This window comes from Lineus longissimus, chromosome 9 (assembly GCF_910592395.1).
Source record: "Lineus longissimus chromosome 9, tnLinLong1.2, whole genome shotgun sequence".
Lineage (NCBI taxonomy): Eukaryota > Metazoa > Nemertea > Pilidiophora > Heteronemertea > Lineidae > Lineus > Lineus longissimus.
In genome coordinates, this window is record NC_088316.1 from 16,269,876 (window position 1) to 16,297,260 (window position 27,385).

General features: G+C 42.2%; 1 protein-coding gene across 1 annotated transcript; it reads left to right on the forward strand.

Annotated features, from left to right (window-relative positions):
• Window positions 1-6,719: 6,719 nt before the first annotated feature.
• LOC135494082 (uncharacterized) lies at window positions 6,720-18,924 on the forward strand. The gene is made up of 14 exons (XM_064781833.1): window positions 6,720-6,732; window positions 7,105-7,631; window positions 8,027-8,140; window positions 13,532-13,605; window positions 13,854-13,986; window positions 14,278-14,441; window positions 14,733-14,895; window positions 15,318-15,469; window positions 15,755-15,832; window positions 16,207-16,385; window positions 16,640-16,734; window positions 16,982-17,218; window positions 17,616-17,771; window positions 17,986-18,924. Exons 1-14 carry the CDS (start codon window positions 6,720-6,722, stop codon window positions 18,274-18,276), a joined length of 2,376 nt encoding a protein of 791 aa, XP_064637903.1. The 3' UTR covers window positions 18,277-18,924.
• The last annotated feature ends 8,461 nt before the right edge of the window (window positions 18,925-27,385 follow it).

Genomic DNA, 27,385 nt, shown 5'->3' on the forward strand with positions numbered 1-27,385 from the left:
GTTCAGCATGATCAAAAATGTAGAATAGTAATTGTCTAGATTCGAATACCCAACTTGATCCAAACAGTAGTATGCCGAAATGGATCGGAGAGTCTCGGCCGATGCGACGAAGAACATGAAAAATACAACACTGAAACAAATAAACGCTATGAAACAGCGGATCACCCCAATTACGATGTGGCCAATTCCGGAGAGAAGTTTGACGTAATACAGAAGAGCCCACCAAAGTAGTGTCTGAGTAATACAGCGACTCAAAAGCATTAGATGTCCAAGTGACCCCTGCGACCAGTTCGGCACGGTTAGCATAACACCGGCATGCACAAGCAAAGTCAATGACTTTGAACATAAAATAACGGAGAAAACATCTTCATGGGCAATTAGTTTGTGCCCTCGATGCATAAAACTTGGCAAGTTCCGAAGTTTCTGATTACCAATCCTATGTCGGTGGTACAATTTCCATTGTCCCCTCAGGTGAAAGCCTGTGAAAACGGATAAAAGTACCAAATCCAAAACCGCCGCCACATAAAACACTGACCATTTTCCCTCTGACGAGGCTTCATTGAATGTGGTGACATTTTTACTGCTGCACACCTCAGCATCATGACCGAATTCGTCAACTAGCATTATACCAAGAATGGCAAACAAAATGACAAGAAACTGTCCAACCCATAGTAACAAGACTCGTGTTCTTCCCTTCATCCATTGTTTCATCAATGGATGTTCAAACCATTCGCGTACGCCATCTTTGTCGAGGTCCGTCTCGAGCATGCGACGGAGAAAGTGCGTCGGGGCTAACAATCGCCTACTCTCTGGCCCGAGACATTCATATTCTGTCAGATCGTATCCGACCCTCCGAGCGATTGGAGACTTTGCCAACACTGTCTTGTAGACGCCTTCAGTTTCGATGATAGCTCTCAGTAGCAGAAATGTCCCGAGCTTCGCAGCTACCTCCAGGGGGCGAAGGCCATCTGCATCCTCCAGAAGCAGCAATTTCTTCTTGTCCGCGCAAGTTTTTGCAAGTTCTAGAATCTTCTTATATACATTGCAGAGGTTACGTTCCTTTTCGGGTTGAAAAGCGGCAACCCAAACCAGAGCATGAACAATGTTATCTCCCTCTTGGTCCTTCGCGTACAGATCTGCGCCGTGATCGAGGAAGAGTTCAACCATAGCGCTGTCAAAAATGGCTGCCAAGATGACTGGAAGTGAAAACCGGTAACAGTCAGAACCATAGCTCCGTTCACTGCCTACTCTTTGCTTTCCAGTTTCCTCAGCTCGCGTCACTAGTGGTTGATTGAGAATGGTAGGGCATCCTATCGGGACGTCAGCCAACAAGTAGTTCACATCCACAATATTCCGTTCTTGAATTGCCTGAAGAAGTTTTTTCTGCCATTCAAACTGCTCGCTTTTTTCAATTAAAGATTTACCATTCGTGTAGTCAGCAGCAGAGACGGCCATAGTGCAAGACTAGCTAGGTGTGGTAACCTCCAAATTCAATCCAAGATATAAAAATTTCGGATTCCTGATGTCCATACTCTTGTCAATGACTGAACTCGATTCCTGTAACGAAGTCTTTGTTCACCTCTACTGCTTTCCGAGTGAGACGCAAAGATCACCGAATCAACGAAGGTGTCTGGCATGAGCCACATAGATAGTAGTCAAGCTATTTACGAAAGACCTAGATCTCAGCAACCCCGATGCCGTCATGTCCGTGGCTTCCGCAAAGCCCGCAACATTTCAACTGGCACTGTCCCTCTGAGGGATAGATATTTTATTTGCCAGGATCGATATCCAAGCAATTCAACACCAGTTAAACATTGCCGGCGAGGCAGCAAACAGGCGAATTATCATAGACACGATAGATGATATTGACGTTGTTTGCCGTCTAACCAATATAATTTCATAATGGAATAACAATCAGGAATGACCATCTCCCATAGCCATGGGGGGGGGGGGGGGGGGGTCAATCTGATGATCAAATCTAGTGTTGCTTGTACATGTATCAATGTTAGAACCTATTAGAATCTGTTATTTCTGTCATATGAGACTGCCATACTCGGGGGCTGAATTTGACTTCCATTGTTCCGGAACAAGCCAAGAACACCGGAAGGCACTCTTGAGTCACGAACGCAAATTCCGTATTCTCAGTTATTGTTTTGGAGACCTGCTTGGGAAATTTAGATTTAAAGTTTTAAGTGCATGATAATTAATCACATGAGCTGTCAGCCCCCCCCCTTATACTTGAATGAAACAATAATTAGACTGAGTGTAGCAGATTTGAGTAACCACCATCAAATATTGCTACTGTTTACCATCATCTCGAGGAAAGCAATTTCATAATGGAATAGCTCTTCGGGGATAACCGCGCCCATGGGGCTGCTGCATTCTGTGTCAATTCACCATAAAAGATTGCTTGATGCTGTGATATGGATGAAAACCATTAATGCCCCATCATCATCGTCATCGTCATCGTCGTCGTCATCATCATGATCATCATGACCATCACGTAGCATAATCATCCATGTGGCTCTTTAAAAGGAAACGGTTACCACAACCATACATCCAAACCAAAAGGCTTCTGGCTTTTACATATTTTAGTCAATTTCCCTTATCCCGTTTTGCAAGATATTCAGAAAAGTACATTTTTTTAGCTGTCCCTAAAAGTGTACTATGATGTTTGGTTGTAATTTCCATTAAACCCACAATCACGCAGGTTCTTGCCATTAGGACCCCCTGTGGTACCATACACAGTTGATCCTGCTGTTGGCTTAAAGGGAAACTTTAAGTCTTCAAGTCAACGTTATTTTGTTTGGAAAATCACAGTATATAGTTAGAAGACGTACTCACTGGAACAGAGCATTTACTATATTAAGTATGTTAAAGCCTTAATAATCCATTTGATCACCTTGAAGAACCTCTGGGGTATATGCGAGAAGGGTTCGCGGCACTCGATACCAGTGGTGGCGGCCATGGTGGGAGTTAGAATTGGATTACGGTACTGTTCAAATTCATGCAAAAAGTGAACTTCATTAAGCGAAATGATAGACATATAATACACGTATACGAAAACAAAATGCCGGACGGAATTTTTTTGAGGACGGAATTTTTCTCCTGCCTGAAGTCCTCACCAACGGTTCGTTCGCATACGTGATAGAAAGGTAAGGATATAAAGTATGCACAAATCTTAAGTGATGTTTGCTGGTATCCCGAATGCTTTGAGTGATAAGTCTCTTCAAGATGCTCAAGTTGACGATAAGAACTCCCTTGCTTAGGGCAGGTGTGTCGGTGTTTTTGCGTGCGTACTTGTTAAGGGGGTAGGGGTCGTAAGCCACTTATTTTTCCGATTCGCGAAAATCTCTGAAGAAAAAATATTATTGTAATTCTTTTTTGTGGGAGTGTAAATTTTTACCTTTGCGGTTTACAGCATCATCAAAACATGAGATGTTGATTTTTCTTCAGGGAAATGTACACTTTACAAAATTCCCCGAAGTGTTGTACATGCATACTGTTCGAAAAACGTACACGTACACTAGTGTAGGGAGTAATATAGCCTACACTATAATGAAGTCCTTAGGGCCCTGTCGAATTTACGTTACTAAGTTTTGTGTTCTTTCCTGCAACGTATTTTATAATTCGAATGATATGTTATTTATAACTTAATCCTGATACCAAAATATCGCGCGCGTCTTGGAAAAAGGCATATTTGAATAACTCTTGAGTAGTTTATATGACCCCTGCTCTGCACAACAAAGACAAATAACATCCATTCACTGGAACACCAGGAGGTTTAAAGACTTGACGTCGACAAAGTCAATATTTTCTAGCTAACAGTGATTACCAATTGCGCTTTCACTGTTTCAGTTCATTTGCCTTGGGTAAAGGTATGTGTTGACGATGGCGATATACCACTCGTGTGATTTCTTTTAGATGAGTGGTTTCAGTGCACTAAAACTGTTATGCATTGTGTAATTAAGTGTATGAGCATCAAGCAGTACGTTAGAAGGGAATATTTCATACTGGGTTGTGCTTTTTCTTTTGATATTTCGAAGTGGTGCTAAAACGAACAGCAAGTATACAGGATATAAACAAAAGGATTTAAATATTCGTTCTCGAAGTGATATATGACATGTGTTTTATTTAAGTGAAGATGTATGCAGTTCGACAAGCACTTTATTTGCACATAAAAAATGAGTAATTCAATGCTCAACGTGATAGTGATGTTAATGTATTGTATGACAGGTCAACAGGCATTACCAGTTAAGAAGTAATTTTAAGCTATTTTTAAGCAGTTAAGATATTGGTAAGTGAAAGTCAATGATTGTTGTTGTGGAAGCACACATTAAGCGTTACCCTGCAGTGTTACCATCATACGAGCCTAGGGTAATTTGTCATGCTTCATCACAGGTACATGAAGATAAAAAACCCAGCCCAACTGACGACACTCTTCAAATAATTTTATTATTTCACCGTTATTTGACGAGTGTTGTCAGTTGGCGTGGGCTCAGTGGAGTTTTCTTTCTTTATGTTACGGTGGCTTCATGTGAACAAAGGAACGTCTGATTTAAGTACAAGTTTACAAATGAAAATGAAATTATAGACTGCACTCGTAATAAGAGGTTTTATGAGTTTTCAGAAAAAAACCCCACAAAATGCCTTGTGTTGCAATTTGTCTTATGCTACACACCTTTTTTATCGTAGAATGTAGATTGACTGGTTTGAGTGTCCATGATAGTCAAATACCGTGCGTCTAAGGGGAATCATTCGTTTTGAATATCTATGATCAAAATGCAACAGAACTTGCAGGAGAATTAAAATTAATTGATAATCTGTTAAGAATTTTATTAAGACTTCCATAGCAAGCCTTACAAAATGCCCAAAATCCTAGTCAAAACTTATTATTTCTTAATACCAACCGATAATACTATTATTTGGTAGAATGATCACCTAATCATAAATAACAACACTGGGAATTTTATTGGTATTGGTTATGCATTGCTATTCATACAATAAGCGTATATTACATGTATAACGGGATAAAGCACTGGCCAACCAATGAAGTGTACATTTATATCAATCACATTTTTGCCGATAAAACACCTAACCAATGAAGAACGTATGACGAGTTATAATCGTGACCGATAAAGAGGCTAAATAGTCATGCAGTATGCAACATACAGTACAAGAAGTACCCGTATTGTCGATTCAATCTACATTAACGGCCTCACAATGCAACAAAGTTTTTTGTTGTTTACATTAGAAAATGTCCCCAGAAACCAGAGAAACTACCCAAAGCATCATCCTCCATGCATTCATCAGTTGCCTTCTGATCACAAATTCAAGCATGCATATGTACGGCTAATTTTTGTTTCTCGTCGGTTTTGTTCACGATGCTAATAGCTACTAATAACCCAACATTTTGACAATATCAAATTTGTTTTCCTTTTTTACGGTTTTAGTGGTCAAGTTTGGTAGGCAAATTGCAGAGATTTTAGCAGGCAGGTTCTAGTGCTTGCATTGCTGTGCTTTGGTAAATAACTTACATAGGTTGACGCCATGAAGTGAAATCTAAATACTTGCATGGCGACCTTTAACTTAAAATGTAACAGAGAACGCTACATTTTACGTTTACTTTGTAAGAACAAATACCTACATGCAAAATAGCTTATTATATTCGTAAAGAGTGACGATCTTGATTTTTGTGACATATTGTTTTTGTGAGCTCACCTCATTGCATCGTAGCAGTCGACGTGACGCTAACCATTTGTTATCATATATATATATATATATCGATATGGATTATCATAGAAGAAGATTACGGTAATTATCTACTAGTAGTTAGCATTATGTTTGTCAGTAAAAGATATGGGCTGGCAACCTTCGTTGATTGATACCAAGCCGCGATAGGAAATGCCCCGTGTGCTTAGCATTTAAGTGGTCGAGGATACTCCTTTTCCTATCAATTAAGTTCAACTAATTTATAAACTTGTTCTGAACAAAATCTTCACTTTCAGGTTAGAATTACCTGTTAAGGTTTTCATCTTATAAACACTGAAAAGCTACTTTTGCATGTTGTATAATTGAAGATTACCAACAACTGGCCCGAATTTTTCGAATTTTATACGATCTCTACATGTATGGCAAACGATACTCCCTAAAAAAACAGTGATTTTGTCAAAGCATATTGACTCGTTAGCTCACAACTTTGAATATCAGCTGACTTCTGCCTTGTTCAGTTGACCCTGGCAATCAAGTTTAAAGGATGTACTTTTTTGAACTCACGATAAAATACACATAGTGTCGCGATATATCCAGTAATCTCCTACATTAAGCCATTAATCGCATAAAGATACCATTAACCTATCATTTTAAGGTATTAATAGATTTTCCAATTGATAATATGTAGTTGTTGTGGCAGACAATGCACTGTTTTCAATGCTTAACATGCTTGCTTGATCAACAGTTAGGTTTTGATGAGTTAAGCAATGGAATACATTCACTCCGAAACACCTTTCCATCTCGAACGCGGACAAACGTAGCATGAACACAATGGGATTGCCCTCAGTTCAAAGATAACCCATTGTGTTACAATTGCACCTTCAAGGAAACCTCTCTCTAGCCTGTTGACATTTGAAAAGCTGATCCACTCCACTAATTAGTGACTTATTGCCAAAATGTCCTTTCTTATTGATTCTAGATCGATCAGGAAAAGGAGCTCGTCGGCCATGGCAACCTTACGTAAGTACATATTCACGCACTCATAGAAATAAAGGTGTTTGGTGTGTAGAGGTTTTCCAGGGAAATGAAAAATAGTCAAAAAATGTTTTCAGATTCTAAAAAACTCTAGCTTTTCACATCTATTCTTTAGAAGTCTTCTTTTCTCAGAGTGTACTCTTATCATTTCCTGACCAAAGGACTCCAGACCGGTTCTGTAAGTTTAACTCTCAAAATAAAAACATTTAGCTTGTGTGTAGGTGTTTGTTTGAGCTTCAATGACAACTGGATAAGTCGCGATCTACATGTATTTTGATTATAGATCACGCCGCTATTTTTACGCCTCCCGTTTGTCATCCCCTTTGTCTTCACGTGGTTCTTTTTCGTTTTTCTCAGGGACAAACCGTAAGGTCAGTGCCATCCGCTCCTTCGAAGATACAGTAAATGTCCGACAACAAAAAGAAGAGACCTCGGACTTAGATTTCTTGGCGCGGACGGAAAATTACTCGGGCGCCATCAACCAGATTACGAATTTCGCCCTGAAGGTGACTCGTCGGCATAGCGATGGAAAACACAAGCCGACTGAATCTGAAGTGAATTTTGAGATACTCAAAAATGCTACATCTATCTCTAGTTTGGATTTACCACTAGGCTTAGATGAAACTGTTGCTCAGAACGCTCGATTAGACTACACCGATTCAGAACACTGTGATAGTGGTTATTGTGATGGAACGCCGTCGACGAGTAGAACTCGAACTTACGACGGTCAGAGATCGTCTGTAACTACACCTCCATCGACCTCAAACGAACATAGAGTCCCTGGACGTGGTCAACCACGGCTTGGGGCGAGTTTAAAAACTCCGAAATTTGGTACACCCACCAGAGACAATAAATATGGCTCTGATGATACAGGGTATTGCAAGGTTTGTAGAAGAATTGATGAAGTGTATTGTACGTGGGCGACTAACCCAAGAAGATTTAGACATGACAAAGATATATGTTATCTCTTTCCATTTTGTCGTCCATGTGTGCCACTACTCCAATGGAATCACGGTCATCGGGGATGAGGTTGTCTCCACCCACGGTTGAAAGGATATGCATTGTAGTTTTCATACAAGCGCGATTCCTTGGATATGCTCTCACTCCGGTGATTAATTGGTCCATACATTCTTAAAGATAAACGTTTAAAGCGAACGATTATTTAGGGCTTTTCAGCCAGCCTACACATGCACCCCTGGAGGTGTTTTAGAGTAATGAGTAACGAACTCATAAGGGAGAAGATCTTTAAGGACAAATATCATATGTTACCTTTTTTCAGGATAATGACGACGACATCAAGTCAATAAGCCTGTCGCCTCCAGGAACACCGAGGGTTTCCCTGCATCCATATGTCTACACAAGACACTACGACGCATTTGAGAGGTTCAAACATGTAAGTACATTGTATTCCGATAGTCCCTTCAACTGAGCCAATGGGACCAGAAAAGCACAACTGCAACCTTTAATTGATTGCCGTTCGTTCATCTTGCAAGGCATAGGCCACACACCTCTGCAGTACATGTACATGTCCCAGGGCAAGTCTTGTCCATTCAAAATATATCCGCCATGGAAGCATGATTTAGTGCTGAAACATGAACTTAAATTTGAAAATAATGTACATGAATATGTAAGCCCGTTTTGTGGTCGAATAGCTCCTTCTAAAACTAGCTGTGTGTGCTCAGTCCTAAAAACAAAGGCATCGAAGATTTTTTTGGTCTGGTTAGGGATCAGACTACGGGGGTCCAGACTTCTTTTAAATCAAGATTATTATAGTCCCAATTTTACTTGAATAGGCGTAATAGAGAAATGATGTATATCTGGGAAGATTAGCTGACATAACTGTTTCTGGCTTGCCCGAGCCAGTTATATCAATAAGTACATATTTATTAGAAATAATATGACATTTGTGATAGATTATGCATTGTAGACCTAACGTGTTTTTTTGATTGAACGTGTGGAGTTTATTTGATAATTTTCACACGAAAATTTAGGACTTTGATAGACTATGATTTGAGATTTGGTTGGTATATTGGAGTTCTCGAACTGGGGCAGTTGATGTGATAGTTCGCCGGTTAAATAGGAATATTTCTGTGGACGCGTTTCATCCACAAGTCAAACCGGACCGGACCGCCTGAGGTTAACATTGCCTAAGGAAGCAAGTTGAATCGCAATTCTTATGAGGAATCAAACGGTGCATGTTAATGTAATATGGACTAATGTTTTCGGCAGATCTGAGTTGCAATTAAATTGCTCGAAGAATCCATTTGTATGGAGGTGTTCGAGGTATTGCAGTAATCATCATTAGGACGCATGGCCCACAAGCATATGTGGAATTCGTTACAGCATTGAGGAATTTGTGATGGACCGAGTTGCATTTTAAATGTAAACATTTCGAAATACTTATAGAATCCAGCTGAGCCATTTCTCAGGTACGACAATGGACCTTGCAGACTTCGTAGAATCCCATGTAGACCAAATTATTTCATGAGATAGTCAGATGCATCGAACTACATTCATATACATATCCAACAATTAGCAGTGATCAGCAAATTCAATCGTTTCATAACCAACGGAAAACAAGATGGCGGCCGCATATTTAGAATCCGTTGAAAAGTACAATAAATCTGTGCAACTCCGAAGCATCGTCGAGGGACAGGTATCGGGCAACATGGTGGCCAACCTCTTTCAGATGGCTACCATGAATAACAGGCCAAAACTCTCAAGGAGAGACCAAAGGAGAGGCACGCTCGTGGCATCCACCGCCAAAGATTCCGAGCTTTTCACATCGACCAAAGCTGACCGGTCTGCCTCCATATCGTCGGTGGTGTCCTCTACTGGTCGAAGAGTGAGGCGACACCGCCTAGCCAAGGTTCGGGCGATCGTTGAGCCAGTGGACACACGGACGGTGAGTATACCAATCGAATAATGTTGGCGGTCAAATCTGAGAGTGGCAATTTGTGCAGTTATCATTGTTATTATGCATACAAATTTGCTGAATCTTGCTTTATATACTATTTGTATATATAGTATGTCTGACGGCGTTGTTGAAATTTATATTCAGTACGCTATTCTAATTTCAATTACAAATTTCAAATATTTAACGAACGGCGTATAGGTCTTTAACACTGCGGGGGCCGTGACGGTGAAGTATACCTGTAATCAGCAGTCGGAATGATGTGCTTGACAGGTACAAGGCAACGACGAATGCAATACCAATGTTTCAATGGATGACCCGTTTAGTAATAACAGGTTAGGCATCGAGTTAACGTGATTAATAGAGGTATCATGATATTTATCAATGAAAACATTTTCAATAAAGGGGCTGTTTATATGTACATTGTCAAGTATTCTTTCCTTCCTTGCTACGAGAGATGTTCGCATGTGTCGAGGTTCTGGTCGGAACCGATGAGGCCGAAATCATTATATGGCTCTACATGTTTCTGCTGATTAAGGTTGGACGTGAAAACTTACCGGAGGAAAATACCTCTTTGCTAGAAACTACCGTGAATACACGCGTGAAATAGCAAGTCGTAGTGTTCGTAACATTCCCAAAGTGGTTCAGTCATCTTTAACAACTTTGACAAATAAAGTGACACAAACTTATTTTCCTTCAAAAGATTTTTGATTTATTCGATGTTTGTCTTTGTGTTCGTTTTCTTAGATTGTGTGGTTAAGGTCTCTTGATAGTGCAAATAAGATCATTGTGCAGACATGGTGGAGGACTAGCTTTACTTGCGGTATTCATGTCACTTAACGATTGATATACGATTTGACTGACAGACAGAAAAATGGCTTCACGTGTACACAGCGGACTCGTGCAGGGAGAACGCCGAAGGAATGTTACGCGGAAGCTGGCCACTTCATTGGACCAGAGAGATGTAACACTACGTGATAGAAGGGAACTGACTTGGTCTGCTTCTTTCAAATATGATCCAAATCGAATAGTACCCAGTGATCATGAGGTATCCAACTGTAGCAAAGAACACACCGCCGGGATATGCCTACTTTCGGAAGATTTATCGTTTCGTCGCGACAAACATCAACCGAAGGGTTCGAAGGAGTTATCGAGTAGTGTTTTACGCGATGTTCGTGGCAGAGAACTTTCTTCAAGACATCTTGGGAAGTCCGGCAATTTCCTGATGCCCCCGTATTGCAAGGCACAAAGAACTAGAGTTAAAAATGATGTTGAACCCCGGACTATTTCAAGTTGGGGAAAAAGCAAGCGAGATGCTGCAGGAAGGATAGCGGGGGTTTCCGCCACCCAAACGCGCACCTCAAGTAGGTTTGAACAGAGGCTGTCGAGTACACCGCATGACAACATTGTGAAAAGTGGGGAGATACTTATCAGCGGCAGCAAAAATGAGATAATGGGTCCGCGATCCCAAACATTTGTCGGGAAATCAAACCCGCGGACGATCAACGGGGAGAAACTGGGTAGGCGGCGCAAAACGTCGATTGGAGGGTTCAGGAGAAAGAGGTCGGCTGTTGATCTTCTCAGACAGGGAAATACAAAGGTTCGTATGGAAACTAGTACCTCAGTTTGTATTGTCAACTGGTCAGGCAGCCGGCTGAGACCCGTGATGTGGGTTATAGTCTCATATGGTACAGGTTATCTTTCGGCTGGTTATAATACGGCCATCTTCTGCACCTGCCCGATTCGAAAATTAGAGTACTCTTGTTCAGAAGAAGTCAAAGTGTAGTGATTTATTGGTATAAGTACGTACTTTTATTCAGCTTATTGAATGTATCCATAAACGACAGTAATATAGTCTCAAATGTGAGGTCGTGGTCCGATGAGCCCTAAATAATCAGAAATTATTAACTGCTCTATTATACGTTGTGCTCCATGTCGTTCTTCGTGACCTTTAGTGCGCTTCAGAACACCGCAACAAAGCAACTCGTACTCCGATATTATGGTCTGGTTGTCATTTTCAGTCCAGTGTGAATCAAAATGTCATCAACTCGATATGAAAATAGATTATTATTAAAAGTTGTCAATGACGTCATTAAAGGAAGCCATTTGAAGACATAGGTCTGAATGCAGAAGCACGGACGTGCACAAACTGACGTCAAACGTGCATAATCATGGCAATTTTTCGTACCTTAACCTTGCCCTTTACTGGTTTTGCTTCACCAGGAAATTGAGAAAAGGCGGTAGTGCGCAATTTGCTTTTGATGATGGGACACATATAATATGCCTCGGAATAATTTGGCCAATATGCCCCCTCTGATCTGCGCGTAGTCAGGAGAAATTATATTTGGATATAGGCTCATAATCACTAAATATTGTTATTTGGTTCATGGCTTGTATCCTGAGATTGAAAATATTTCAAAAACTAAACGAGTTTACTATATACGAACAAGTGCGTCTGTATGCACTTAACAATTTACAACGTGTTTATTTTTTTTAATCAATTAGTTATAACATTATCAATTTAATCGATTCCTTTCTTAGCATGGGCTTTTTCAACTTTCAATTGTTCAGTTCGTTCACCTGCACAGATTATAACGCTCCACATGTACATGTAAAAAACAATATTGCATAAAAGTTAAATTAGTTGAAATGCAATAATTGCAATTCTGTCAGGAGAGGGTGTTCTGACAGAACGAGTACCATAACCGATACAGCCCCTACGAAGAGTCCTCTACATTTATGTGCCAAAGCCAAAGCCATAAATGATAATTATAGTCTTCCACAAAACAGTTTGCTTCGCTTTCTCCCTTGAGATTCAGACGTTGTAATTTGAGTAATTCGTTCCGGGTGAATACAGGGTAGTGACATAAACTTATGTATCTATATGGGACATTTGAGACCACGTATATACGAGTTAGAACATTGGACAAGGATGTGATTATATCGTCAAGTTCGGACACCGCGGTACACCCATTAGGACTCATGGCGTACGAGGATAAAGTAGCACACTAATACATGGAGAGTATCACAGTGACAAAGTAAGATTGTTTCCCGGATTCGTTTTTCAATTCGGAACTTTTCAAGTTGCAGCACAAGGATGTTATCGCTGCAATACATACGGATTGAAGACTGTTGTCGTTAGATTATCAGCGAAAAAAAGGAAACCATTCCGAGATGTCGTCCGGAATTGCCAAATGGGAAATGTCGGTCATCGATATGACATCAAGGGAAAATACGATACACCTCCCAGCATGCCCAATGATACCGAGAAACGGCGGACTGGGCCGGCGGGAAAACTCTGAACCAGTCATTCGTCATGTCCTTACTCAAAGCGGGAAGCGCCGACCATTGAAGGCGGCGTCATATTCCAACCTTCGCATCAAAAAGCGCGGTTCGAACACCTTAAAGTGTGGGTCTAGCTTAGGGGACGTTCGGCGGCTCAGCTACAACGCCTTACCTCGAATATCAGATGCCACTGAGAAATATTTCATGTGCGTGGAGTCAATTTTGGAGATGCCCAGCAGGAGCATCACTTACGAGCCTTCCGTGGGAAAGAGACAGAATTTTGTCTGCGGGAAGAGGCGGACTCTACCCCTGATCGCCCCCGTAAGGTCGCTTACCCTGCATGGTGCCGGGGAGCAGAAGAACAAGATGTCGAAGGCGAACCATCGGCATCGGCGTGAAAGAACGTTGCCGGAATTGTCTCCGAGGGTGTTACACTCGGAAGAGGATGCGGAATCGATCGCAGAGTGCAAGCCAATATGGAAACGAGAAGTAGGTGTACCGATCTATTTGACGCCGAATGTAGATGACCACAATGACTACATGCTATATCCTTTTACTTGACATGTATATTTTTTATAATTTCAGGCAAAAGAAAAATTCCGACACTCCGTCAGGCTGATACTTATTCTGCTGCGATGGGTTGCCGAAATAACGAAGAAGTACGTATTATAACTGTTTATACATGTACTGCAAATCGAAATTTGTTTGGTGTGTGGAACTTATTAAACTGTACAGAATAAGTTGTAGTTATGCATTGTAGTTGAGTGCGGTAGCCTTAGGTAGGATCATCTTTGCATGTCAAATTTCTGAGATTTATCATTATTATTTCTGGTCAAGAACAAGACTCCTTCATGATAAGGTTTCCTACTTTAATCTCATGTCTGTCTCCATATTTCCCCATTTGCAGCAGTGCCAAGCACAACCGCTTCATGGACCAACTGGCCACCTTCTCGGAGATGGCGCAAGAGGCATACAACACGGAGGAGTTGAGAAACTCTGAACTCGCATTTGACGTCAGTTACTTCAAGGCGAATAAAGATGTGAGTAGGTCAATAATGAAATGGCATTGTCACTTGAAGATTTGTAAATTTGCTTTGAGTGAACTTGCTTACATGATATCTTCTTTAAATGCATTTGGGCTTGTACACAGCATGTGATTCCAAGATCATATCGAAGTATAACACTTTTGTGTAAAAACCCTTATGCATGCCGAAGAAATGTTTCAATTTTAAACATCTTAGCTATGCTTTTGTTTGGTGCTGTCGATCCTTTCACCAAGTCCATATACATGCACATGTAGCTATAATGGCAGCTGCTACACTTCGTTTCAGATCAACTTATCCGCTGAGGTCAAGGAAATCCTGAGCATGCCCCCAGCTGCCCGCACCAAAGACCAGTTACAGACAGTACTGTTTGGGCTTCAGCACTTAAGGTCATTTGCGGAATATCCTTTACACATGCAAGAAAAACTGTGCCGAGTGGCTTGGTATGAAAGGTAAGTGAACCAGAGATTTTTATTGCGTCAGGCACCCTCTGGCTGCAAACCAGGATTATTTTGCAGCAACCTGCGAAAATCATCGCCTTGATGAGCTATAGAAATATTTCTCGTCTGCGGGTAAAACCTGGATCGGTTTGACATTTATTACAGTTCGCAACAATGACGACTGCCCAACTTTAGTCGTTGGTACCTGCACATGCGACGACCACGCGAAGACGAGAGGTCTCTGCAACAAGAAATATATACGTTCAAGGGGGATTTAAGCAGCATTTTTGTTCAAATTTCCAGGGTACCGGCAAGGCGAGTCATCATTCGACAAGGCCACACTGCGGAAAATTTCTACTTTATTTTATCGGGCAAAGCGATCGTGAAGCGAGCGGAGACGAACCCTGTCACGGGGGAAGCGATCATCAGGACAGCAGCCGTCATGACCAAAGGCATGAGTTTTGGGGTGAGGTCAATGATTACCGCTTTTACATACTAAGAAGCGCTTCACTGCACGACATGTGTCTGTCTCAATGCACGTTACAACTAGAATGCAACCAACGACTTCAGATAGGTGTCAAGGAGTTGTCTTACTTGAAATCGATCCGAGAGGAGTCAGAGATGAAATTCGAAGTAACGGCACTGGGATTGAGAGTCGGGTAAATAAGAGCTGAATGTGTCTATGACACACAATCAAAATGTACTGAGTAACCCCGGCCTGTCGCCACTTTGTCTCACTAAGATGGAGCTCTGGCGCAGTATGAGCAACTTCTTGATGTATAAGAAAAGGGGGTAACCAAAAGCGATCAAGTCTAGTCTACTGATTTTTCTATCGAGGTAACAAGTACATTTTATCACTTTTCAAATATTTTCATCTTTTTCCTGCAGGAGCTGGCTCTCCTTCATCATTCCCGACGGACGGCGACCGTGGTAAGCCATGACACCACACAACTCCTCACTATTGCTCGACGAGACTTCATGGATATATTCATGGGCGGCACAGCAGCTGGACATATTCCCGATCATATCAAATTTGTAAAGTAAGACCATGTGTATATCCCTAATATCATTTGAACAATTAACAATTGATCGGATCGCTATCCTGCCAAGGCGAGCAATATTTCGCAAACTCCACCAAAATTACTAATTATTTGAGGATCGCAAATCTCCTCACTTCATTGGACATTCGACCGGTACATAAAAGCTGTTGTTGACCCAGTCACCATGTTAATTTCAATATAGATTTTTCACAGATTTTATATAGATTTTTCTTAGAAGTGTTTGCCTGTGTTAATGTCAAGTTCGAATTGATTTGTCTGTTTCAGTTCATTGGAGTTCATGAAAGATTGGCCGATAGAAAACCTTTTGGAACATCCAGAATATTGCCTCTTCCACTTCTTCAAGTAAGATATATGCGCGCATTTCGAGTATATCTGCTATCTCGTCATGCATCACATTCATACCTGATTTATCGGGAACGGCGTCACATCCTACTCGGTCATGTACCGAGCCTTGCGATCGATCCTCGTATACCCGACCAAGGGGTTTTCAACGTACTCCACCTCTCGGTCATCCTGTACTAGCGTTGCTACATGTACACAACGTAGCAGTGAAAATGCCTTGAATCTGATGATGGAGGGGAGAAGATGCATATCGGTTCGTGGAACGAAAGTCTAGATTGCAGCACTGGCGCCTCTTGCATGTGTATCATCCATTACAAGCGGTGCCATCTGCAATATTCCCACATCAAGAACTGGAAATTGCTTCTTTTTTTCAGACGCGGTGTTGTGATAGTGCGGGACAGCCGCCAGTCTGATTGGTTGTACATCGTCAAGTCCGGCGCTTGCCAAGTCATGAAGGAGCTAAAGGCTGCAACGCCCTCATCACCTGTCTGTAAAAAGACGAAAAAGATTGATCTTTCTCTCGAACTGCCAAGACTAGGGACAGGAGAGCAATGTAGGTAACCTCTGATAGAACGACACCCCTGCCAACAGACAGTGAGAGGGCTGACCCAATGAAAAACTCGCTTTATTCGTAAAGGAATCATGATATAGTTGATTACACATGCTTTTGCTTTCAATTAGGGACCAGAAAAGTAAACATTCCATAGACAGTCCTTTGTCATTGTCACCTGAAGGTTGAAAAATGGCAATGAATTTGTTAAGTATATTATTAACTGTTAATGAAATTCAGATTTTGATAATTTCCAGCACCGAGAATCGACGATGGACGCAAACGAGGTGTGTTAAATTCAATGCCACACGACATTAAAATCGCCATGTCAGAATATGCATCAAATATTCGGGTGAGTTTCATGTAGGATTTTTTGCAAAACTTGTCCCAGGTCCCGAAAGAAATTCATACGAAGTGGCGTTTCTCAACTTTTGTCTTCCTGTTTCCAAAGACACGAAAGAGGCAGGCGGCAATATGGCAACACGTAATAGAAGAAGATAAAAATAGAACATACGGATTACAAGTAGTTTCACCAAGGCTCCATGGTGTTGCTTCTACTCAGGTCATTCATCAGGGCCACCATCTTTGTTTTTTTCCAGAAGAGCCAGGAGAAAGATCGAGACGATGAAAACACCCCGAATAGTCTGAAGGGAATCTCCAATATTCTACCTCGAATATCCAACGAGGATCCACAGACATTAGAAGGCTCAAGAAAGACTGAAACCCGTGTCTTTAGCATAAAGGTCGAGGGTCTGGTTGGTGAGGCGGGGTCCGGTCGGCCAGGTTTTTCAAGGAGCAAATTTAACTGTGCGCAGAGCAAGCGACCTGGAAGCTATGTGAGTTGCCGTGAAGTTTAGGAAGAAGATCGATAATCAATGTGCCAAATTCAACGACCTTACTTTTAATCCCCGCCGGCACACAGCAACCGTTATTGCAGGAAACCTGCAATTTCTGTTGCAGCTGTCTGCAGCAATACCTGTAGCGTGTGTGCGCGGCTGTAAAATATGCGTTATTTGACGCACGAATTGTCACCGCAGTCCATCACACAACATAAAATGCAACGTGTGTACCGACAGGGGCGGGGCAATAACAAAATTAGAAACCAGAGAACCAAATACAATGTATACATGTACATGTACATCAAATTAATCTAGTGTCGATCCATCGTAAAACTACTGTAATCGTACAAAAATTCTATATAATGAACGTCTAACAATACGCTTTTCCTTTCAGACCAAAGCCAACTCATCAAGCCCAGACATCAGATATGAGACACCGGAGATTGAGACCTCAAACACACGCTCACCCATTAATCTGAAAATAGAAAAGGAAAACACGCCGAATTCTGTATTTGTTCAAGTGCAGCTATTGAAGCCACGGGACTGTTTTGTAAGTGGTACACATATCATTTGCTCCTTTATATGTACGATGATAGAATAGGCAAAGATGAGAAAGGCTCCTTTTGGAAGTGATGATATAAATAAAACGCAGTTATTTGGTTATCTGGTTTCATTTCGTCTCGGCATACACTATTTAAAAATGCATATACGTTGCAAAGCGTTAGATGTACAAATGAATTGAATTTTTTGGGGGTGTTTTTCAGGGTCTGACATCAGTCCAGTTCGACGATGATGTGCCAGTGTCCGAGACGAGCGTCAGCCTTGTCAGCAAAGGCGCCGAGTGCATCATGCTCAGCAAACAGTTCTTCATGCGGCATGCCAACGAAAAGGTCCGCATGGAACTCCGCCGCCAGATCCGGCCATACCCCACGGCAAATACTTTCCAGGAGAACTTACAAATCAAGGTGGATTGGGATAATTACAGGCGGGAATTGTTGAAAGATATAACCACACAACATGACGTTCAGGCAATTGCTAGAAAGACGGCGAGGTGATAGTGAGTTTTGTTCTATAGTGCCAATAGGTTATATGAATAAAGACTATAAAGGCTTTTACAGAAGATTGACTGGTTTTTAGTTGTATCACCCAAGTGACAGACAAAAAACACCCCGCCTCACTGGCAGCATCAAGGATTGTCAGGATCAAGGCGAAGCAAGGCCGGGATACTTGGGATGGACTAAGGACATTACCATCCGAATACCTTGTATTTCAAGATGGTTTCGAGTTGCTGCTAAAGGGATTGCAGCATGATACAGGAAACAATCTCTTTATTCTACATGCACCTCAGACATCATGTTAATCGGGCTAAGATCAGATATCGAATGGTTAGATATGGCTCATCCGTCCTTCTTGTACTTCATCTATGAGAAATCCGTTGTGATGCTGCGTAGCACACTCCGATCCAGCTGCAACCGGAGTGTTATCTAGGAGAACGTTGTTCGATGTTTTTGTTAGCGCACAAGTATATCATTACGACTGGTCTAGTCTTTTTTGGCGTAACAATAGAGAGATGAGCACGGTCTTCAGCCATACGAAATTATTAATGGTCATCAAATTTTGTGCTACCTCATCGCCTCTGCGGGGTTTTGTACATGCTTATACATGTAGTTACATTATGATATTGTGTGCTCTCTCATGTTATTGTTAGTATTAAATAAAATGTTTCAATACGACCTAACCGACTAAAGAATCATTCGTGTTCGGGTTATCATTCTGTTGGGTAACGGTGTAACGTTTTTAGCAGTTCCCGAAAAGACAGCTTGTCAGCTTAAATTGCTAATCAAAATTTGCACTGGCAGTAATTTTCTGGTGCTGAACGCCGACGACAGCCACAGCGCGTGTGGCACACTCATCCGTTTCTCGGATTACAGAGTTCCACACTCCCTGGGCACACTCCTCTTGATGTAGCTTAGCACACAACAACCATTGTATCCACCGAGGAAATGAACACCTAATGCCAACATGAACACGCCCTATTTTTATTGCACGACTAGAGACGGATTCCTTCCTTATTCGAGGCATTATTCATTTGCGTGTACATTTGCTCATAATAATTGGCGGGCAATCTGCAATCAATGCACTTTGTTGCTGCCGATATCCATATCTTTGAGAGTATCGGAAATTCGTTTTCTTTATTCGGGGCCGTAAAAGGTGTCACATATAACGCCAGCCTTCTGTACTGAAGTGCATACAAGGACCAGGGCGTCATGCCCTGTCCCCAGCTGATCCGGAATTGGCACTGTCCGATGATGCGTCAAACACATTGTTTGATTGTTCATTTGGAAAATGCAGATACGTTTATTGCAACCCTCATGTCGCTTTCTACCGATTGTCACAGATACCAACAAGTCAGTGAATACAGTCCGCCAAAACACTCCCCTTTTCCGTCCTCCGGGGTTTCTATTTCATCCAACGAGAAGAATCCAACGAGAAAAAGGCGAACGTATTGAGGTGGGCCCGTTCCCTCAAAGAACAAGTTATGAAGGGGGCGGGGGAGGCATGGAAGGGGTCTACAGATCGATAGCGGAGGCGTGATCGATGTTGTAGACTCGGATCCAGGACGGTGATCTAAACATCGCAATTAAACCAGCCAGGGTGCAGCAATTAGGTTTTTTCCCTAATTCCATGTGCTTATTGCCTTCTTCCTGCCATAATGACCACTTGTGCGGCACAACGGCTCCTGTTGCCAAGCAACCGATTCTCAAGGGGTTTGTTGCGCAAAACGGGACACTCTAGATGCCATCTATTCCTTGATGGAATTGCATCCACGAAGAAAGGGAATGTTGTTAGAGGCAATTATAGGTTGTTGCTCTGCGTGATTTGGGAGTTAGCAACAGTGTGACAAGGTGGATAAAGGTGGATTACAGCTGAGGTACTCTAATGCATCCGAAGATTGCTTCGTCTGCCAGGGCGGAGTGAACCTCGCATTTACGTCAGCACGCGGGGTCTGAAAAGAGTTGGAAAGCGAAAGGCAGTGCCATCTAATACAGCCTGCTGCGCAGCTGACAAAAGCATCGGCTTTATGTATTTTGCACTATGTAACGCTAGCGCGTGGAACTCGAAGAACTTAATTATCGACAATGATGATATCAAATTGAAAGTATTCCCATCTTGTATGAAATTAGACGAATTTTAAAGAAGACAAACGTTAAGGTGTCGAACGTGACGTTACTGGCACGTCCTGATCGAACATATCAATGTGCTATCCATGAATCAAAGCTATGAATAGCATCTCGGCTTGCCCATCCTACAACCATTGGCATTAAATGATAAAATAACATATCTCGTCGGCACCCTTGGGCAACTCTGCGTTCTCTGATATGCACTATTGAATAAAGATCAGTAAAAAAAACGCGCCAGTGACTGATTGTTACGCGACTGTACCGACTGGTCGATTCCATCAATAACCATGAACCCACGGCCATCAAATGGATATCCCCTGGGCGCTTCCTTTTGCCGCTGGGTTTGCAATCGATTGTTTGAATAAAATAAAAATATGATTTTATCGATCCCACACTCGCCCCGTCCATCAACTTGTCACGCAATGATTATTTTCCATCATTATTTATCAATCATAAAAATTAAATATACGTGGGCCAAAGCTAATGATTAATGCAACCTGCATAAGACAAGCTTATACACTTAATACTGCTGGTCACATTCATGCCAGATTAGCACTTAATCTATTTATAGTAAGATGTTGCGTGATGAAGGGGTAAGAAATGTCAGCTCCGTCAGCCGGGTCAATGATAGCTACATGTGGAGAAGGTTGCGGAAGGTCGGAAGAAGTCTATCGTATAATTCTGACGACTATTGATGATGCTCGTGCATGATGGTGGTGGTAAAGTACCATGTTCGTGAAAATTTAGAAAATGCAATAGATATATCACTACCTAACCTCCCACTGCCTGAAAAGATAAATCACCTTTCGACCGTAAACTTGTTGTAGAAAACTTAACGATGAAAAGTTGTCACAGAATCTAGCATTGTCCTAGTTAGTAACAATATCTTCTGTACAAATCTGATGCAATCCTTACAAAATTTGTTTTGCGTGCAATCAAGTAATATACTCTGGGACACCATCCCGGGAGCTGTATAATCATTTTAGATCTGTCTCTGACAGCTGTCATCATTCCCCAACCAACACCCGGAACTCCTTAGCACATAGCGTAACCTAGGTGACAATGAATTTCTTCGATTCGTAGTTGGGTACCCGTCATGCCTGTGGCCCAATATATTGTATATGGTATGATAGGATCATATTACCCGAATTGCCCGCTCTTCCCTCTCTGCAATAAGTCGGCGAAGTGATGGATGTTTATAGCGTCGGAACTAAGTACATGTGACAGTGCGAAAGAGGCAGGCAGTGTTTCTTTGTTTTGTGTATGGATGCACATTATCCTGTGGAAATCAGGGGTTAATGTTCGCTTCTCCGGGCCTGCACACAAACAAGGCCGGAGAAGCGAACATGAGCCCCTGGTTTCCTTAAGCTGCTGGAGGCATGGAGGTTGCAGGACTTAAGTGAAGAGAACAAGGAATTTTTCGGTTGGGCTAAAAATCTTGCTTCCTAACCGACAAAGCCTGATGGCTATAATGGCTGAAAATAGCTCTCCAGACAAGAGCAAGGCATAGATTCGCACGACAAATATGGAGTTTGAGTTCGAACCACTGGCCTACTACGGTCCGAGCCACAGATCACTGTGCTCGCCACAGACCACTGTGGCCTCACTACCTTGATGCCTTCGTCACGCCCAAAACGCATTCTTGCTCGTTCCCGCAATTTATCAGAGGGGGGCATAACTCTCCTCCGGTTGTCAAGCAGTTAACCAATTATGGTGGAAGCGACAGTGGGATAAATCATCATATGACCGTCTAGACAGTCTAATTAAACACCCGGGTTCCCATGCCTAGACACCAAGAACATCATGGCTGAAGATGGCAAGGCAGCCAAATTTGATGATCGTCCGGAGTCACTTGTCAGCAGAATAAAGGTTAGCTAAGATCCAGAGGGATAACAATGGATCTGCTAGCTGGTCCAGCTTTTATTTAGCTGCCTATTTGTGAAATTGTTTGAGTTCGGCCATAAAGGCGTCCCTAGAGTATGACAAGTACCTACTCCACTGTCCCCATTCCTGCCTCCATATTCCGTACACAATTGTACAGTCTCCGAGGTCCCCATTTCTGCCTTCATTTTTCGGACGGGATTTTGCTCATGCATATAAACTTATCGCGTTGACTACTTTACCGTTAACTGTTCATAGTGGCGTTCCGAGAATTTGACAACTACAGACTAAACAAAGACTTGAAGCAAATAAAAAGACAAGGGAGTATGCTTAATAAGTGACTCTGCTCTCCATGAAGGTACTCTGCTATTATAAATAAACATCGACCTGTCTACCCCTGAGGCAATAAGTTTTATCTTTATCAAGCGAACATCCTTTGGTAAGCGACGTGACATGCCCTTCATTAGTCGCTCAGCAGCGTGGGGCGAAAGTGGATCGATCGAGTGTGTTGCTCCGATACGACTTTTCATAATAGCTGGAGTGGGCGTGATTAGTGGGTCTCAGCAGCATGGGGCGAAGGTGAGTAGATAAGACTGACACCAAGCAAGACATATTGCGGTGACGTGCTTTCTTGAAAGGTGCTAATTTCTATTTTCACACTTTGATTGGGGGATTGTCCAATATCTTAATCCAAACTTAGGTGTCATCGACCAGTAAGATGATTATTCTCGGGGACTTGGCATTCGTGCGTCAGCATGACGAAGTTCAATTGAAACTGTTCAGAAAGTTTTACTTCAGACGCGCATCCATTGTTGTCAGCCGCCTCAAGTACAGTTTAAATAGGGATTTTTTTGCAAAGCCCCAGAGATGCTAACGCCAATGCCGATTGTATTTCCTATTTTCATAACTCAGGAGGCCCGGGAAGGTCCGTGGTTATGGTTTCTTAGCATTGGCTGAAAAAAGCCCGACTGTTAGCCCGACCTGGGACACTCAGGTGTAGCTTTCATAATACATGTACATCACCATCATCCACCAAAGCATCCCACTCGGAGGGTAACAGATTAACATATTGATAAAATGATCACCAATATACACTCTTATGGTAACGTAAGCTAATAAGTAACAAACAAACCGAATTAACAGCCTGTTCTACCACTCTGATGCGATAAATTTTTCAAACTAGCTGTCGGCTTATTTGTCTAGCAACGACCCATCACCGGCGTAACAGTTGCCATGGCGACGTCAACGCACAAAACTATCCAACATGTCAAAGCGACCCGAGTTGAGAAAGCCACGCGTCCTCGATTAGTAGCGCTTCTAACCCCTGCCGCTCTTCACCAGTTGTAACCATCACTAATAGGTCTTGCCCATTCATGTTTTATTAATCAGGGAGCACTGCTGCGTGATCAATTCGTTCGAAAATACTGCCAAATGAATTTGCACCAGAACATACTCTTCCGCCAAACCCCAATTGGACAAGCAACAGTTACCCTGATGCCCTTAGATCTTTTTAACCACGGCATACATGGATATCATCCCATCAAGTAAGGAATCGTAAAATGATATCACCATTTTTCTCAATTCTTTACCCACACCCTTTACCCTAAGTCCTAACATAAAATACCGAGGCAAATATCTTTATTTTAATAATGGAAACCTTTAAATAGACCTTAAAGAATCATAACAAGCCGTTTACCCACTCCTCCTCTTATCATTGTCTAGAATGGAAACGTATTGGCGTTCATGGATGATCCCTAAAACTTCCGACAAGCTTGCTGAGCGTCTATAGTGATTGCTGACGATGTTTGGCATTAGCGCCAAGTTCTTCACTACACCAATCCATCACATTTATCAAACGATCAGGCAAGAGCACTGGCCATCCAACAAATTGGACTCTCTCCGATAGCCTCTTGACTGCAGTTAAGGCGGGCTTAGGGGCTTGTCGTTTTACAGACCATCTAAAATATTGCGCCAAGGTACGATAAGGTCAGCGAGCTGCATGGTCATCTTACGGTAAACATTTTCTGTCTTGACTCCAGCTGTAAAGCGGATGAGGTAGCGAAGGTGATGTCTCGCCTAAGTCCCAATGTCAACATATTCCGAGGGATTTGGTGGTTGCCATCATGTGTATTAGAGCTAAAGGGCAAATAAGTCACACTGGTGAACCTCTTGTTCAGCAAGTTGGATCTGGATGGAAGGCACCATGGCGGGACAACCGAACTGGGCCCTTTTCCGCCTGGCGAAGAACAGGGAAGCTTAGCGCAGGGCCACCTTCCCAACTTCCGCTAACTGTCATGACTGTAAGGATGAACTCGATGATGATGACGACTACTTCCGGGAAACGGAGATCACTATTATTTTGTTTAGTGCCCGCTTAATTTTCTGGCTGACGGACCAGCGGCCTTAAACCTCGATCACAGAATATATAAGTAAGATAAATTCGATTCTACTTGTCAATTCCTTACTTCTGAACAGCCTATATAGGGGCGATAAATCTTGTGTCCAACGGACTTTTCCTTCATGCTCCTTAGCTCCCTGATCCATGCAGAATTTAACGACTTCTCGCCTGAATACAAATTGTTCTGAGACGTTTTTATGGCGGCAGTTCAATGTCGAAACTACCAATCAGCTGATGGAAGGAGCATTCGCAGTAGTTGGTCTGTGTTTGTGTGATGGGTGATCAAATCCAAAGGCTAAGAGGAATGACATCTATTAAGGCAAGGTAGAGAACGTGATTTCTTTCTCATCAAGGACCATTTGGGAAAAATAGTCCGTTTCAAAATTTGACATGGGATTCTAGATTTGCCTTCTTTGAAGTTTACATCCCTTGATAAAAGAAAAGCCTTGCAAACTATACGAATGTTTATCTGACTAAAATGTTACATTTAATTTTTTTCTCCAGATTTCTGAGTAATGGGTTCATCGATAGTTTGCGAGTATGCATTCATTGGGAATTTCCCTTCGGTGCATCAAAAGGAGACCCGTCAAGTTGGGAACATGAAGCGCTCTTAGCCAAGCTACAGTGCGATAATGTCACATCTGGTTTCTTGACCTTTGCTGCGATATGACAACACATCATTTCGATCTGCAACACTCCATGGCGACGCAGCCGAGCAAACCCATTAGTGGCTACAATAACCAAGATGACCAAAGCCATGTGATCCCACTGAGGTCGCAAAAGGGTATCATTATTTTGGCTCTGGCAAGCCAAGTCCTTTGGTCAGTTGCATCGATCTGTTCATATGATAGTAACCATCGCTGTCGGGAACTGATTTCAAGGAACGTTCGATCCCACAGAAGATTGGTCGAAGATGCAGCTGTCTGAAAGATGACTACACTAGCGCTAATTAGCGGCCGGTCGGCATTTCACGTGAAGCTTTACGGTAGCTATAATGACTGAAGAGGCAAACTGACTATACGCTTGAGAACAAGAACCAACGCGTCCATGCACGCCGAAAGAGACCATTAGATTATCGTAACTGACGGTACTGAACATAGATGAAATATCGTCGTAGGACGATTTTAGAAAGAATTTCTCGTCAATCGACGGTCCGTATCTATCTTGCTGTAGAATGTTATTATTAGCGTATCGGCACGTTGCTTAGCATGACATCAGCTCAATAAGGGCCAGACGATACATCACGCCCTTGTTATGAATACCATGCCCGTATTCAAACATGAAATAGCTAAGCCATAATAGCAATGCAAGGATATCGATATTACCATATCACAGCAGAAGATAGGGAATTTGATGTGTCTGGCAACTTCTTATAGCGAATATGTAGAAGCCTTAATTGGAAGACGGATTGACGGCTCCGTTGGGCCGCTTGGATCTGTTATGATGTCTTCCATATTCTCCGGGGACGACCTGCGAGAATCGTATGCTTCATCCTGTTTGACATTTACGTCAGAAACTGATTTCTTTCCTCAGTGGTAAACTCAAAGCGCACAAAGCTTGTTATTGCACGGGGCTATATGTTTGGTGGTAGCATAAAGCCTTTTTTCAAAATCGTTTACCGAAATTGCCACTTACTCAATGATTCTGATTGAACCCTTTTTAATAGCCAACGATAACCGACTTCGCCCTAACAAAAAGCACACAATGACAACACCCTTACTCCAGGCTCTCCATATTATCCAGTCATTGACATCGCTATCCAGTGTTCATGAGGTGTATGAGAATAAGCAAAACCATGAAAAGCAGGCAGGCTAATTGCTTAATCCATAACCAGCCTTGCAATGAGTTAGCGTTGCTAATGCAGGAAGCAGGGTCTCCCGACTTGCCGTATTTTGGTGAGACTTTGTTATAACTTATAATCATTTGGTGGTAATCGGTACGATTATACTCCAATCTCCGTTCCATCTGTCTCATGATGACTGTTGATATAGAAACCATGCTCGCAGGCACAGCTATCGTCGAACCCATTATTTTTGTATTCTTATTAATATGTCATTGTTGCCTCACTGTTTGTCGCCGACGAATGTGGAAAAAAACTACCCATAGCGTTTTGACACTTTAAAGTCCCCCAGGTCGAAAATTTCATGAGATGTTTTCTTTTAGCAACTTTCTCAGTCATTTAAAAATCGCAAGAACACATTTCAAAAATACAGAAACTCGCGAAAGTAAAACGCCTCCGTAAATTAGTTAGTTTCCAGTATCTCCCGGCTATTGTTGGATGCCAGTCCCTCGGCTCCAATGTTGACGTCCTTCATGATTAGTGAGCGTTTATCGGTCGTGGAAACCACAAGCAGCACATTTTCTACCATAAGACCACATAATTGGTATTGTTCTGACAGGTAATCTATTAGCAGATCAGCATCTCTCGAAATTGCCGTCTCCGAGCAGGATGCAGTGTAGCTAGTAATGTCGCCTGTTGTTAACGCTATATCCGCTACACAAGCCGCAACTCGAACATCAGAATACACTATAAAACCTTCGTGGGTGTCTCCTTTTCGTGGATTTCGCGAATAAGCTTGATCATTTCGCAAATATGCAGCATGCTCGATATTTTAGATGAGTTTCTATTAAATGAAAATATCCTTTTGTATAGCCGGTTTCGCATGGACATAAATAACTTGGAATAGGCATACCAGGGAATAT

Coding starts and splice junctions, on each gene's coding strand:
- LOC135494082 (XM_064781833.1), top strand. Junction 7,632..8,026: donor ATGATACAGGGTATTGCAAG/GTTTGTAGAAGA, acceptor ACCTTTTTTCAG/GATAATGACGACGACATCAA. Junction 14,442..14,732: donor CGAGTGGCTTGGTATGAAAG/GTAAGTGAACCA, acceptor TCAAATTTCCAG/GGTACCGGCAAGGCGAGTCA.